This window comes from Pinus tabuliformis, chromosome 6 (genome assembly GCF_031772625.1).
Source record: "Pinus tabuliformis cultivar Carrire ecotype Pingquan chromosome 6, CPIR1, whole genome shotgun sequence".
NCBI lineage: Eukaryota > Viridiplantae > Streptophyta > Pinopsida > Pinales > Pinaceae > Pinus > Pinus tabuliformis.
In genome coordinates, this window is record NC_142292.1 from 1120258462 (window position 1) to 1120273387 (window position 14926).

General features: G+C 42.3%; 1 protein-coding gene across 5 annotated transcripts in view; it reads left to right on the plus strand.

Moving 5' to 3' along the window:
* Positions 1-14926, plus strand: part of LOC149262811 (methionine--tRNA ligase, chloroplastic/mitochondrial-like) — a 440349-nt gene that overhangs the window by 189990 nt on the left and 235433 nt on the right. For all 5 annotated transcript variants that reach the window (XR_016259204.1, XM_089425277.1, XM_089425282.1 and 2 more), the window contains 2 exons: positions 7921-8101; positions 8394-8509. Coding sequence is in view for 4 of the 5 variants with exons in the window: in XM_089425277.1 (XP_089281403.1) it covers positions 7921-8101; positions 8394-8509 (297 nt within the window). In the remaining variant the exon portion in view is untranslated. The remainder of the gene's footprint in view (positions 1-7920; positions 8102-8393; positions 8510-14926) is intronic.

Here is a 14926-nt window from a genome sequence, read left to right on the forward strand (position 1 = left end):
ATAATAAAAACGTTTTTCATATTTTTGGCTATATAAACCCTAAAAAAATTAAACAAATAGTAAGAAAAAAACTAAGAAATGAATGTGGCTTACCCAAATTAATTTTTTGTGGCTAAATCTACCCTAAAATGCCAGAAAAGAGGAGAAATATAGCTGTAGCTGAGCCAAATCTGCTGCAAAAATAAATTTAAAAACAAATCTATCAATAAAAAACGTTTTTCATATTTTTCGCTGCCTAAACCCTAGAAAAATTGAAGAAATAGTAAGAAAAAACTAAAAAAATGAATGTGGCTTACCCAAATTAATTATCTGTGGCTGAGACTACCCCGAAATGCCAGAAAAGAGAAGAGAAATATGGTTGTAGCTGAGCCAAATCTGCTGCTACTGAAATCTCCTGCTGAAATCTCTTTCTCTTGCTGCTAAAATCTCTTTCTCCTGCTGCTGAAATCTACTTTGCTCACTGCTCAAAACACCCTAGCTGAAACAACTGCCAGTCTCCAAGAGAAACGACTTGCTGAATAGTGTGATGAGAGAATGAGACAAACTGCTCTTTTATAACTTTAGAATAGGTTTCTAGAACATCCTGGAAACCCTAAAAAAATTTAAAAACAAATTAAAAAAAAAAATTTAAAAAACAACTGTTTTTTTGGGTAAACGTGGCCCGTATGGCCTGGAAACGCGTTTCCGGCCGTACGACCACATTTCCGTTTCGGGAAACGTGGCTGTACGGCCGGAAACGCGTTTCCAGGCCGTACGGTACGGGGAAACACATTTCGTTTCGTTTCCCCTGGGGAAACGACCCCTAGGGCCACGTTTCCTGCAACTTAGACGAAATCACTCAGGTGATTTAGAGAGATTGGGCGAGCACCCATCTCCCCTTGGTGGATTCATTCCGAATCCATAGGTGTAGATATTGTTTTTATGTTTTAGTTTGGAGACCAAAGGGTATTGTATTGACATCTATCTATATATAATAAAGCTGGATTTTGGTTGCTGCATTTCTCATTGTTTCTCATGTTGTGATCTTTTAATGAGATTTTGTGCAATTTATAAATTTATGGTTCTGGTTTTACATGGAAATCTTCTGGAAAATGCATGATAGTTTAATATGAAGTGCCTGTTCCAAAATTAATTGATTTGGGACATTACAGTGGTATCAGAGCATTGGTCATGGCTCAACCTGCAGGTGTTCAGCTACAACTATTATGGCTAGAGGGTTTGCCAAAGAAGTCAATATTGCCAGAGGGCACTGATTTTATCTGTTTGTTTTCAAATGGGGCCATCACTTTCCCAAGTCCAAATACCAACATTTGGTGTCAACGACTGTAATAAATTTAAAAAAGGGGCCGAGGTTTATTTTGAAAGGCCATTGATTGAAATATTTTGAGAAGGGCCAGATATGGCATTGTTTTCAAAAGGGTCGATTCTGTCGTAGTAAATTAAGGTTCGATCCTTCCACTGCTAACTGATATTCTTCCTCCATTTCGATCAACCCTGCTAGTTGATGTGCCGCAAAAAACCAATTTGCTTGGGAAATTCCAGAGGTCCCACTCTGAGTGCATTCCCCTGTGTGGGACAAGTCTGTTCTAGGGAAAAGAGAATCTTATAGTGACTGTAAAAGTACAGACGTCGATCTCCAAAACTTCTTTGTGGATGGGACCGAAAATCTTCTCAGGTGAATTTTCTAAAGGCCGAGTTCATACAGTCCTGAGAATTGTTGAACCCTCGCTCAGGCTAGATCGACTTGAACAACGGTTCTTTCAAATTGAAGTGGCATTACCAATCAAAATTTGTAAAGAGGACGATATCATTTGCTTGTAGACAATTTAAACGGAAAATTACATTTCTGAAGGAACCGAAAATTGTCACGGGGACGAATTCAAATCGAAGGGAGGGTTAACTTGTTGAATTCATGTAATTATGTTGGGAGCATCTCTAGCAACGCTGGACTCGTAACTATTGATCCTCGTATCAGCAGTTGAGCGCACTAGAAGTGATGCAATTTTGGAGCAAAATATCCATTGAATAGGGGGTCAGAATCTATCGGGTCGCTATAGCTGCATGGAGAAGCTAAACGACATCAGCAAAGCCGAAATACTATCGGGTAATTTCTTGTAGCAGTTCGGCCAAATTAAACGTGTCCCTATCACAGTGCTATTACCGTGCAGTGGTGACCCGTGCGCTTTGGTGAATCGACTATAGAAGAAATTGACAGGCAGAGGACATTTTCTGAGTGGTAGGGACCACGGTTGTAGGGTGATCCACACCGCTCCTTTCACTTAGTCCATTCAGCGTAGTAATAATAGGTTGGAAAGTTGAAACAACCCGCCGTGCTAAGAACAACTGATGCGACTGCAATGGTCGACAGAGAATTGATAGAGAGTTGACTTCAGACTTATGCATGAGTACAAGCGTGCGTTATGCATGAGCTGAGGATCGTAGTCACCTTTTGGGTGGTCGAATTCTCCATATCGCTGAAGTCGAATTGCACCTATGACAGTCAAGTCACATTGTGGTAGTAAATCACAACGGATGGAGCCAAGACGCATTGCAACGCCGGTTTCCTGTATGGTGGGGGTGGAATTTTTAGCAGCTGAGCAAAAAACTGATCAGCGTCCGTTCCACATAAAATGGGAGCGTGTAGAACGTTGCCAGAATTTGTGTGTAAACAATCACAGTCGTGTGACTTGTGCATTGTAGTTCTAGAAGGCGACCAAGTCAACGTGAAAGTCAATCCAAAAGACACTGTGGCAGAATTGCATTACAATAGAGTTTTGGGAAAACGTTGTTCCTTATAGTTTGCTAAACATGCCTAGAGTACACCTACGTAGCTGCTTCCCGTAAAGAACTTGTGTATCGAGTCCGCTCAACAACATAGATGCTCACTGTCACTGTGGTATACGTTGTGTTGTACGTGACAGGTGTACATAAAACGTTGTGCTGTTCGTAAAGTTTCAGGAGCCAACAAGTTGTTGGGAAGGGGTTGTACTATGAAGGTGAAGTGATCCATCTACACGAAGGAGCCCAAGTCTACATAGAGTAAGAGTGGAAACGATGGCTGTTTGTGACAATCTCCAGACAGATTCAAGTTCCTTTTACACTATATGGACAAGGGGCTGTTGTAGAAGCTGCTCATATCAAAAGGGGTCTAGGTTCCATGTTTTATTGGCTGTGTTGTATTTCTGCTAAACTTAATATTGATCCTAAGTAGATAGTAGTGCTGAAATTAACACTATAGTGTTCCTAAGTCATTATATGGATTTTCTGGTGTAATTGTATGGCAAAAAGGCATTATACTCCCACTGTGCATTTCAAATAAGAGTAAAACTCATTAAAATATACCCACAAATGTTTGTCATCAAAGTGATTGACTAAAACCTTCATTGAAAAACCGATTTCGAAAAATTAGAAAATTCAGAGAAGGTTGGGAATATTGTAAACTGGATTCTTACAGTGAGGAAATCATAGGTTTCGATGTAAATTGGAATTATGGATTATGTGCATTGTAAAATTGGTTTCTTACTGTTATTATGTACCTCTGTTGAGTTGTTACTCAAAATCTTGTAGGGGCTAGTTTGATGTACTTACCATCGTTGAACAACTAGACATGGATAAAATCTTTATAAATTCCCTTCATAAACTAGCAACAGAAGTCAATAAACCCTTCTCAAAGCGGCTTTATGTCATTCTTCAGAAAAAATAGCCAAGAGATGTGTAGTAGGGGCAGAAAATAGGACACAAGATTTATGCTCTTAGGATAGATTTGAAGCACGTGAGGGTTGCATGGAAAGTTCTCTTACCCTCCTTTCCAAAGTGAGCCAGTTGGAAGTGAAGAAACTGGTTTGGGCTCTAAAACCGGCTATGCTTGCTCTCATACAACACAAGTTCTTGGAGGAACTTTGTGAAGGGGTTAGACTTCCCGTTGCATCTTGTCTTAGTAACATCATGAGACTAACCGCCGCTATAACACTTTACACTAATGGTGTTACGAGGAGAGCTTTCAGGCTGATAATAGTAACTTTTCGAGACTTGGACAACAGTGCAGGCTCTACCTTTGGGAAGAAGCTTGATATTTTAGGAGGCATGGCCATGACTAGGACTTATGAGATCTTGTTTGATCTGGAGTGTGACGACTTGATCCTACAGATGTTCCAATGCTTCTTCAACATTAGGAAACATAATCCTGACAGAGTCATATCACACATGCAGTGCATCTTGTCCTCATGTATGAAAGACCGTGATGCCATTTGTCGGGATTTGTAGTCTCGATTGTTGTTTGTTTGGAGGAGAGATCAGTTGGTCTCACCTGTTGCTTATGGTCTTGCTAAGAGGTTGGTTGAGCAAAACATTCGCTTTTCAGGAGACAATTTACCAGGGAGGAACAACTCAGGTTTGGGGGCTCATGTAACAAGAATGAGATGAGGAGGAAGGGACTTTGCTTCATCTGCAAAGGACCTTGGGGACCTGACCACTCATGCTTGAGTGACACTGAGGAGATGGCAGTGGTGGAGCAGAGATATATTCTTTCTGTCTATCAGGATCAGGACTCTTCATTGGACGAGTCCATGGGTTCATACGATGATACCTTAGAGGAGCACGAGCAATCATATGGAGTTGATGACAGTAGCCCAGATATGCATCCATGTGTGGTAGAGGAGTACGAGGAGCAACTGATTGTTCCCATGTGGGAAAGAGATCAGGGAGCAGATGAGCAGCTGATGATTTAACATAGAGAGAACGTAGGGGAGCATGCGTCATGTCAAGTCATTGACATCAGGCCAAATTCATATGACGAGAAGTCCGTGGGTCCTAGGAGAGACATTCACGATAGTGTGTTACCAGTGTTGAGTCAACATGAGCAGCATGTGATGGAGCGTGAGTCAACTAAGGAGGATGAGGCGCACAATAAGCATGATGATCCTTTTTTGGAGAGGCAGTGGGAGGTTCATATTGAATCCGTGATGATGGAGGATGAGCAGCCACCCTTGGGGTCAGTCGTTGATGAGGAGCAGACATATGTACAGACAGCTAGCAGGGTGATGATGTTCGCTGACACTTGTCCCTAGGAGATGCGGGAGTATGATAGGACAGTTTGGCAGGAGATTGGTGGATTGGAGGAGCGTGGAGTTTCCTACTAGGGGAGGGGGATGGAAGTACATCCATCTTTGGGACTACCCATTGATGAGGTGCAAACAAATGTAGTGGCAGCCAGACAAGCTGCAACATTTTCAGGAAACAACCCTCTCCGAGAGTACATAGACGGGGCTTGCAGCATGGTTTGCGCACTTTTCCTCATTAGAGGGAGAGAGGCAGGTTTTCTTGGACATGCTTGGATTGTCCAGGTAGAGTATCAACAACTGAGCATGGACCAATTTCAGCATAGCAGACATATTCCTTGCACAGGTGTCCATGCATTGGATTGGCGAGAGATCATGAGCTGGTATCCTTTTGATGGAGTGGCATTTTTAGTCAGGAGCATTGTATTGCAGGAGCCCTCTAAGGTGAGGGATATCATATGCTTTAGTTGGCAGCAGGATGTAGGGAAACTACTCATCAGTATTTCATCACGACGTCAACATGATGAGATTGACCTTGGTCTATGCCAAGGGTTGGATTGGAGAGAGGTGATGAGTTAGTACACGACAGGTGGAGCAACATTCATAGCCGAAGTTATAGCACAACAGGAGCCATGGAGCCTTGATGCTCCTTCTTGGTGACATTGGGATCCAGGAGGATTTGTTGATGACAGGTTCAGTCGGAGATTGATCAGGGATCCGGGCATTAAGGAGCTCGTTCATGGTGTGTTGACACAGGAGCAGAGCATCACCTAGTGGTTCGTATGGGATCCTGGCATTAGGTCTCAGTTGCTTCGGACCACCAGATTGGTCCACATATTTGGATTGCTTGGGGGTAAGCAATCTTGGGGTGGGAGGATTGTCATGTCCCCATTTTTATTCTTCTTCATAGTGCAGCTAGGGTGGATTTCCAGGGCAGGAGATGGTCGGGTTAGTGGAGTAGGTTTATGTAATGAGGGGTTCCAATGGAGTTTTGAGGAGTTTTATGGGATCTAATGGCATTCACTTGGCATATTCCATCATCCACACAATTTGGCTTTCATTCTGTCGCATTTCGACAACTTTCAGAAATCAACATTATTGTTAGGCATAACTTAATTAATTATGCTTGAGGTGGCATTCCGAGGAGATTAATTGGTGGAACACCTTAGCATAATAGCTTGTTGGAACCGGAATGGGAAGATCTATAGGATGGGATGGTCAAATTTGAGTTTCAGTGACCTGAGAAGACATGGTGGCCAATTTACACTTTTCCGGCATTAAAAATATATTTTAATTGAAATAAAAGAGGGAAAAGTGCTCCATGATTAAAATAATAATAAAATAGAAGGTTCTAGAGGAGTCCATCAAATCTATAAAAGAAGAGGAGGAGACCATTGGAGGACAACTTGGTTTTGATATTGTTTCTTGTATGTGAGGTTGAGGACATGGTTCTCTACTCCATTGGTAGCCCCAAGATGAAAACCCTAGATGATTTAGAGAGATTGGGCGAGCACCCATTTCCCCTTGGTGGATTCATTTAGAATCCACAAGTGTAGAGATTGTTTTTCTGTTTCAGTTTGGAGACGAGAGGGTCATTCCTAGCTATTGTATTGGCATCTATCTATATATAATAAGGGTGGATTTTGGTTGCTGCATTTCTCTTTATTTCTCATGTTATGATCTTTTAATGAGATTTTGTGAAATTTATAGATTTATGGTTCTGGTTTTACATGGCAATATTCTGGAAAATGCATGATAGTTTAATATGAAGTGCCTATTCCAAAATTAACTGATTTGGGACATTACATGGGAAATCTCAATAATTTTCCCATAATGGCAACTAGGGTGGCTAGGGTAGCAATGTATGTTCATCGAAACTAGTTTAAGAGTCTCACCTGAAACCCTCCAGAGGAAACTCGCCTGATCTCCAAACCAATCACAAGAAATAATTATAAACCAAAATGAACGGGAAATGGCTCTCTCCCATTTTATAAGATTTTGCCGGATCTTCTCCAATCTTCTAGAAATCTCCTTTTTATTATTTTATTAATAAGTCACTTAATGCATTTTCCTCCTATTTTCCAAGTGACTTTTGCCCCTTTTTATTTACCCCTTAGATAAAAACATTTTTTTCTCCTTTTATTTAATAAGTGACCTTTTATTACTAATTAAAGTCAATTTTCTCTCCAGAAAATGCTTAAACTGCCACCATGATCACACCAGCCTCCCAAAGCCCCTTTTCACCATCCTGCCATGTATATCTTTTTGTCCTGATTCCAACCAGCTATTACATGAAGGTGTTTCTCCAAATAATCAGCCCAAAACAACACCTTAAGTGTAATTAATTAAACTATACCCGTTAATAAATCCTTTTTACAGAAATCGTCGGAATGCAGCAGAACCAAGATTGAACTATGCGGAACTGATCCTGATGATGAAAATGGCAAATGATCCCAGTTGGACCCTGTAAAACTCCTCAAAACCCTCCGGTCCCACCAATAGTGCAATTCATCTTCTGTGACCTGGCTGATATAAGCTCTGGGAATCTCTCTGAATCTCAACACAAGGTAATGCAAAAATTGGGGACATTACATATTCTTATGCATTGGTTGCAATTTCGTGAATAAAGTATGTCTGTCATGCATTTTTTAAGTTATATTTTGTGCCTACTTCTTTTGATAATGTGGATATATAGACTCTTTTGGAATACCCTTCTAAATGTGCGACCCAGGGAATTATATTCGACAGGCTTGTCTTTCAAAATTTTACCCTTTGCCTTGTTGTGCTTTCATATGTTTATCTTCTCTAGTCAATTTGACCCTTTCTCATCAATAGACATAAATATATTTTTTCTTTTCTACAGGATGGTTTGAAGATGGGAAAATCCTTGGGGAATGTTCTCGAACCAAAGGATCTGATTTACAGGTTTGGATCTGATGCTGTTAGATATTTCTTTTTGAAAGAGGTTGAATTTGGCAATGACGGGGACTACTCAGAGGAACGATTTACAAATATTGTTAATGCCCACCTTGCTAACACAATTGGTGAGTCTTTCTTGGGAATCTAAACAACTGTAGAGGACTTTGCAATCAGACACAATCCAGTATCTATGAAGTTCCATATGTTCTTCCTGGGTTGGAGCCTGGGAACAAAAGAAGATGATTTTCAATATTAAATTAGGCTTCACCTATGTAGTCCACTTATTGTTAATTTAAGTAGCCTTTTCAAATTTTAATGCTTTCTTAGTTTCTGCAGATCACAACATGTTAGGTCTGCAAAATGATAAAAATAGCAAAGTATAATAGTACTAAGCTTTTTGTTCTCACTCTATTGCAGGAAACCTTCTTAACCGAACTCTTGGTTTGTTGAGAAGATATTGCCAGTCTACTCTAACAGTTGATTCTATCTCAGCTGCGAAATATAATCCATTCAAAGAACATGTTATGGACTTGGTAGGTTTATACTTTAAGTTATTTGTTTAGTTTACTTGATGTTTGATTTAGAAGTTTTTGAGTACTTATCTGCATATAACACAAACTACACGATAGAGTTCAAACTTTGTGTGTCATAAATCTTGAGTTTATGAAAGGGTAATAACTTAGCTATCGGAGTATGAATGTACCAGCTTAGCTTGGCTATGGTCATGTGTGTCTAAGTCTGATTGGGCATGTTACCCCTCATGTCGTATGAAGATCACTTAGCATGTTCTAGTTATATTTACTAGACATATCTTGATGACACATGTATTTCAGTTTTCAGATGCAGTTGGGGCTTCTTTTATGGATGCACACATTTTCCTTAGCATTACTTTTATGGTAATTTTATTGAAATTACTGACCACTGCCCAACTGTGGTTTCTGTGATGTCTAGAGGAAAACAACTAGTGAAAAGTGTATTGATTGATGGATTCTAAGCACCAAAGCTTTTATGATATCCCACAATGGATTAATGGTGGGACTTGGTTTGCTTGACAAGGATGTACAGATTGCACAGAAGATGATTTTTTTGGCACGTTGGTATTGTCTGACATGAGAATGGCACATTTGTATGGTTTGTTCGGATGTTCCATATATTGATAGAGTGCCAAATATTGGTTTTCATTTTTTCATATTGTTCTAGCATGGTTAGAGTTATTTTCACATGTTTTTATATGGCGTAGGCCACTCAGCCTTGGCGCTTTAGCCTCCTTGGATATCTTCACATAAAATTTGTAGTTGGATATCAAGTTCTATTGTTCTAGGTGGAGCACTTGGTGTTGGAACACATTTGGAGGTTGATTACACTAATGTAATCTCGATTTGACCGTCATTTGACTAGGAGACCTATTACTTGAGTTTCCTAGCTCAATTTGGTATTGTTCACAACTAAATGGTGGTGCTATGGCATGAATTTGGGTATTTGATGGAGTACTCAGTTTTGGGAATGCATGTTGAGGCACCCCACACATTCCTTTGATTATTTTATTTCTAGACTATGAGGCCGATCCTTGGTTCATGGGACTGATTGGAGTTTTTTGAGGTTAGTTATTCCTTGGATGACGCGAGAAAGTTGTTATAACCATGTCCTTAATATAGATCCCACACTCTAATATCCCCTACTAGAATTACTGGAGTTTTTCGTTCAAGGGTTTAGACAAACATTTGCCAACAATTATTTATTCAAAGTTCAAACACTTTCCATGCAAATAATGAGAGACATTATACAATAAAATTAAGTGTAATATTCCTAATGGAAATATACAATGATAAACAAAGCAAACATAACCAAAAACACACAGAAAAATACTCAAGCATCAGAACACCATTTTAAAGCCAAAAATTGTGTTGCTGAGCCATTTTATTTTAATATGAAGAGGGTACAATGAGGTGCTAGAAAGAGTGCACCTGAGCTTTCTCAAGGCAAGCTAGCTAAGCCCAAATGAATAATAAGAAGCCCCCCTCAAACATGCTGCTATATCTCCTGGCTCTGCGTTGAATTCCCTAGAAATATGCTGCTGGGTGTGAATATATGCTACTAGGGCCTCCTCCGGTGCTCAGAAAATTTTGGGAAATTAATCCTGGCCTCTCCACCAAATACCCAAAATAACCCACGAAGGAATTGGCCAATGCTTGACTTCAGAAATTTGGCCCTATTTCCCCTAGCTCCTCTAGCTGCTGGCTGAATTGGGACCCTTGTTTGACCCCTCAAATCTGCCTAGAAAATTCTGCCAAATTATTTATGAGGTCCTTGTCAAAAACCCAGAAAAACCCAAAAAGGGTTTGTCCTAGTTTTGACGCTCCAAAATTGACCCCCAAATGCTTGGCCCTCCTCCACAAGCAGAAGATGTAACCTGCAGTAAATGCTATGTTTGCTGCTCCGCCAAAATGCTGGAAAGGCCCCACAACACTTTCCTGGACTCCACCTCAAGTTTCAGCCCCTAACTCCCTTCACTCCTCAACCTCCCAATGTGCCTCCTCCAGGAACTGCGCAGTCCCTGCGCTGCTACAACTTTCCCTGCTGCTAAAACTCGGCCTTCCTGCTACTACTTTCCCTGCTGTTGTAACTCGACCTCCTCACTGCTACTTTCCTTGCTGCTGTAACTCAACTTACTACTGTTGTAACTCGACTCACTCCTGCTGGTATGACTTGGGACGAAGTAGAACTCTCTCCTTGGGCTGGCAATTGAAGTCCACCAAAGCAAGGGTTGAGATCTCCGCTTGGAGACACTCGTGTGCTAAACAACTTCAGACTTGGCTTCAGCTCAAGTGTGCTATGTCAAAGACACAATTTCTGAATAGATGAATGAATGCCCAAAATAAGTGCCTCTTGCTCTATTTATAATTCGTGGCTCCTTCTCTCCTTGTTGTCCCCACTCTCTCTCTCTCTCTCCCTAATTCACACTCCTTTCTCTGTCCTCTCTCTTCCAAGAGTTCGAGTTCCCTCCTTGGGTCGAATTTCTCTTTCTTGTGGTCCCCACTTTCCACTAGAGTCGCAATATTCTCTTTTCCTCCTAAGTCCTGGTGCCGGAATTGTGTCCTATCCCCAAACTCATCTCTAATGTTGAAAATCAAAATTGGGGATATTACAGTCCTCCCCGCCAAAAATTGCTTGTCCTCAAGCAATGCCTGAACCAACGCCTCCTCTGTTTGCTGATCACCCCTATCACCATCAGTAATATCGGGGTCCCAAACTGTGTCCCTGAGTCATCCTAGGTCCCTACACTGTCTTGACATGAAAGAATCCCTCAATACTAGGATCCCAATCCATCCTGTCCCACCTGAAGCTCCCCTCGCTCCACTCACTATCCTGTCCGGTATAAATACCAGAAGTCCCCCACGCCATCGGTGACTCGCTAAAGCCCAAAGGAAGATCTGAGTGACCTCCCCTTGTAGCAGCCAACTCACCCCTAATGGTCGCTGAGCTATCTAGTACTGTGATGCCTGGGTCCCATGCTAGCCATAGAAGGGTGCCACCATGTTGTCACTTTGCCATTCTTGCTCTAACATACTACCCATCGTGCATACACTATATCCTCCTCTCCTGGAACCTGATGGTGGAATATTGATAGAGGCGAGACACATCTTGCCTAGACATCTCCATGACGCCAAAGTCTACCCATCTAAATCTAACTCTGAACCTGTGCAGCAACAGAGAAAGCCTGCCTCGCCATCCGATGAAGGCCTCTGCGAACCCCCATGTGTCAACCCAAGAGTGAACTAGGTCACTCTCTGCCATGACTCTGCTCATCATGAGACAGAGGGATCTATCAACCAACTAGATCCCTAGATCCCATAGCCAGACCTGTTGCGACATAGCTCTGACAGCCGTTGGAATCCATCCATGCCTCATCTTTGGTCCCTGCATGCAATCAATATATATGCTCCATATATCATGAACTAATCTAGTGCATGCTAAACTCTTTTGTGCTTGCCACTACATAGTACTCATGACCACTAGAAACTGCATGTGCCAAATAGATACCCCCTGAATGCAACCAATAGATGGGTTTCTGATACTCGCAATCAACTCAATGTATGTGGCTCCATACGGCTCTTGCCAACCATCACCACTAAGTCTACCATCCATCCTCTCGGTAATGTGCCAATACAATGTCTGGAGCTCGAACACCCACTGGAAAACTGCCTCAATCACACACGGTATCCTCTGCTCATGCAGGATCCCGACATTCCCTATGGAAAGAGTGGCACATGTCTCCCCTGTGACTAGTGTGAAAATTTCTGAATCTACACATCATAAATCGCACTATAATCATTGGTTTATCATCTCATACTTGTTTTTACATTCAACAATTTATTTAATTACTTAAACATTGATGAAAAACACTACTGCAGACTACACTGACATACAAATCATAAACTGAAATAGATACGAGACAAACACACAAGGGACACCGTTATTTTTGGACAAACGTCCCCGGAAAAACCCAATGGGGAAAACCGTTGCAACAATTATGAGGGTTTTTTGTTATTAAGCAGCAATTTTGAATACAACTCTGGATGCCCTCTCGGCTATCCAGTTACAGAGATGAATTATACAGGCAGAAACCTAAGTGAGATTACCTCACTTCACTCGACAAAACCTCTCTGATCCGGCAGCTGGACAAATTGTCCTCGGCTACAATTGCTTTGCCCTTTCGCATTAGCTGCGTGGGCCTACGTGGAGCACACTGGGACATTGCGTCAGCTCTGCGTTGCTTCCTTTGCCTCCTGGAGTTCTGATGTCAGCCTTCTCTCGGCCGATCCCACTGCTCCTCGGCTGAATTTGAACTTCTGCAGGAGTGCAACTCCTCCCCTGTGCTGGCACTGTGTCAGGCAATGTGTGGGCCCTTCTAGCCCAGCGTCAGCCTCCCTTGGTTTGCACTGTCTCCTCTGGCTTATCTCTGCCTCTCTCTGCTGTGTATTTGGGTTCCTGGAGAAGATCCTCTAACCCCAACTATCCCTGCCCCTCTGCTACAACTCAGATCACCAGTTCGGTTTTCTCAGCAAACCATGCCCCTGAAAATTCAAACTTCTTTGATCATTTGGTGCATCTCCAACTGACACTCAAGCCTCCTCTTATGCTTTTCCTGTTAATGAATCAACGACCGAGATTAGGTCCCTAATCAACGGCTAAGATTAAAACATACTTGATCCTCGTCACTTAGAAGTTTCTCACCCATATTCTTATTAATACCCATTAATATTTTTATTTTCCTAAGTTGAGACTTGGGAACCCATTAAAAATATTAATTATTTTAATAACTCCTCATCCGGGTGGAATTTCTCCAAACGGTTTTTGGGTCTTGGAGAGATGAATGCTCTAGTCCCTCCACAAAATTTCGGAGCTAGAGCACATCAGATGCTACCCAAAATCAACACTTCCTGTTAGCGAGGAATGTGCTCTAGAAATACTTCACAACAGGAGTATCGCACTGATCCACGACGTCGATCCTCTGTGCTGTTGATGCTCAGCGTGCTGCCCTTCATCCACTGCACTGCTGCATCCTGTACTGCTGCCCATGGCTCTGCCACTGTCACTGCTACATCTGTATTGCAGCTCCCTCTCAAAATGCTGCATCATGTTGCCCATAGCACTGCCACTATTAATTGCTGCACTGCAACTCAGTTACTGAGAAGTAAGTAACTGAAACTTCACCTAGAAACTGACATGATGGTCAGTATGGGTGCGTCATGATGTTGAAGCTACCTTTGCTGCTAATCTGTGTTGACCCTCTGCTGCCACTGTGTTCCTACAATTTGCTTTGTGCCTCTCGCATTGCTACAACATCCACTGCGCTGCTTCAGACTTTGGCACTCTAGCTCTGCCATTGTTGCTCCATCACACCTTGTACCAATCGACACCCGCCATTTTTCTACTGTCGTTAAGGGCTCCCGTAGCCGTATGTGATCCAAGAGTTTGGGCACCTCAAGGATCCTGCCCTTGGTGTAGTCCTCCTGACTACAACTCTATGTCGCCTCACCTCTTCTTTAGAGGTTCATGAGCACTCATGGCACAATCCTTGTCATCATCCTCCTTGTCGGCTTTCGCTGGAGCAGCCTTTGAGTCAGAAGCCTCTTCTTTGCCCTTCTTCCTGTGGCATTGAGTGGCGAAATGTCCTAGTTCACCACACTTGAAGCATCTGACCTTGGATATATCCTTTTTCTTCCTTTTCTGCTGCCCATGCTGTCTCGATGATGTGAGCGGTGCATCCTCCTCCTCCTCCTTCTTGATCCGGGCTCGTTTGTCGCTAATTCCTGATCTCTTCCTATCGAAGAGCTACCCACATTTCCTCCCAATTGGGGAGAGAAGCTCTGCCCAAGATACTCTGGACAAATGTCTCCTAGTCTTCGATGATTGCATTCAGGGTAGTCCTGACTCCTAACCATGAACAATTGATTTGGTGTAGACCCCACGAAAGTCAAATGTTCTCGAATCCCTTGCAATCTGAGAAGGAAGGGATCGATCTCTTCTCCCCTCTGCATCTGGTACTATCTCAGGTGATTCTCTAATAGCATCTTCTGTTGAACGGAAGTCCCCTGGTCCAAGGTGGTTAGCGTCTCCCACATCTCCCTTGCTGTTTCCTTCTCAGCAATGTGTGGGACCACATGATCTTTGATCCCATCTAGAATCATGCATTTAGCCTTCCCTGGGCCTCCTCATACTTCTGCAGTGGATCATTGTCGACCGGAACAACAACTACCTTAAAGGCATAGTCCTTGATGCGATTCTTGTCTAGGACTACCAGGATCTTGACCTTCTAGATGACAAAATTGGATGTTCCATCCAATCTGTCTTGATCCCTCAGTCCATTGACTGCCATCTTTGCTCAACAAGTATAGGATTGGTTCTCTTCTCCCTCTCTTGCTGTTAATCCAGCAAGACTCGGATCT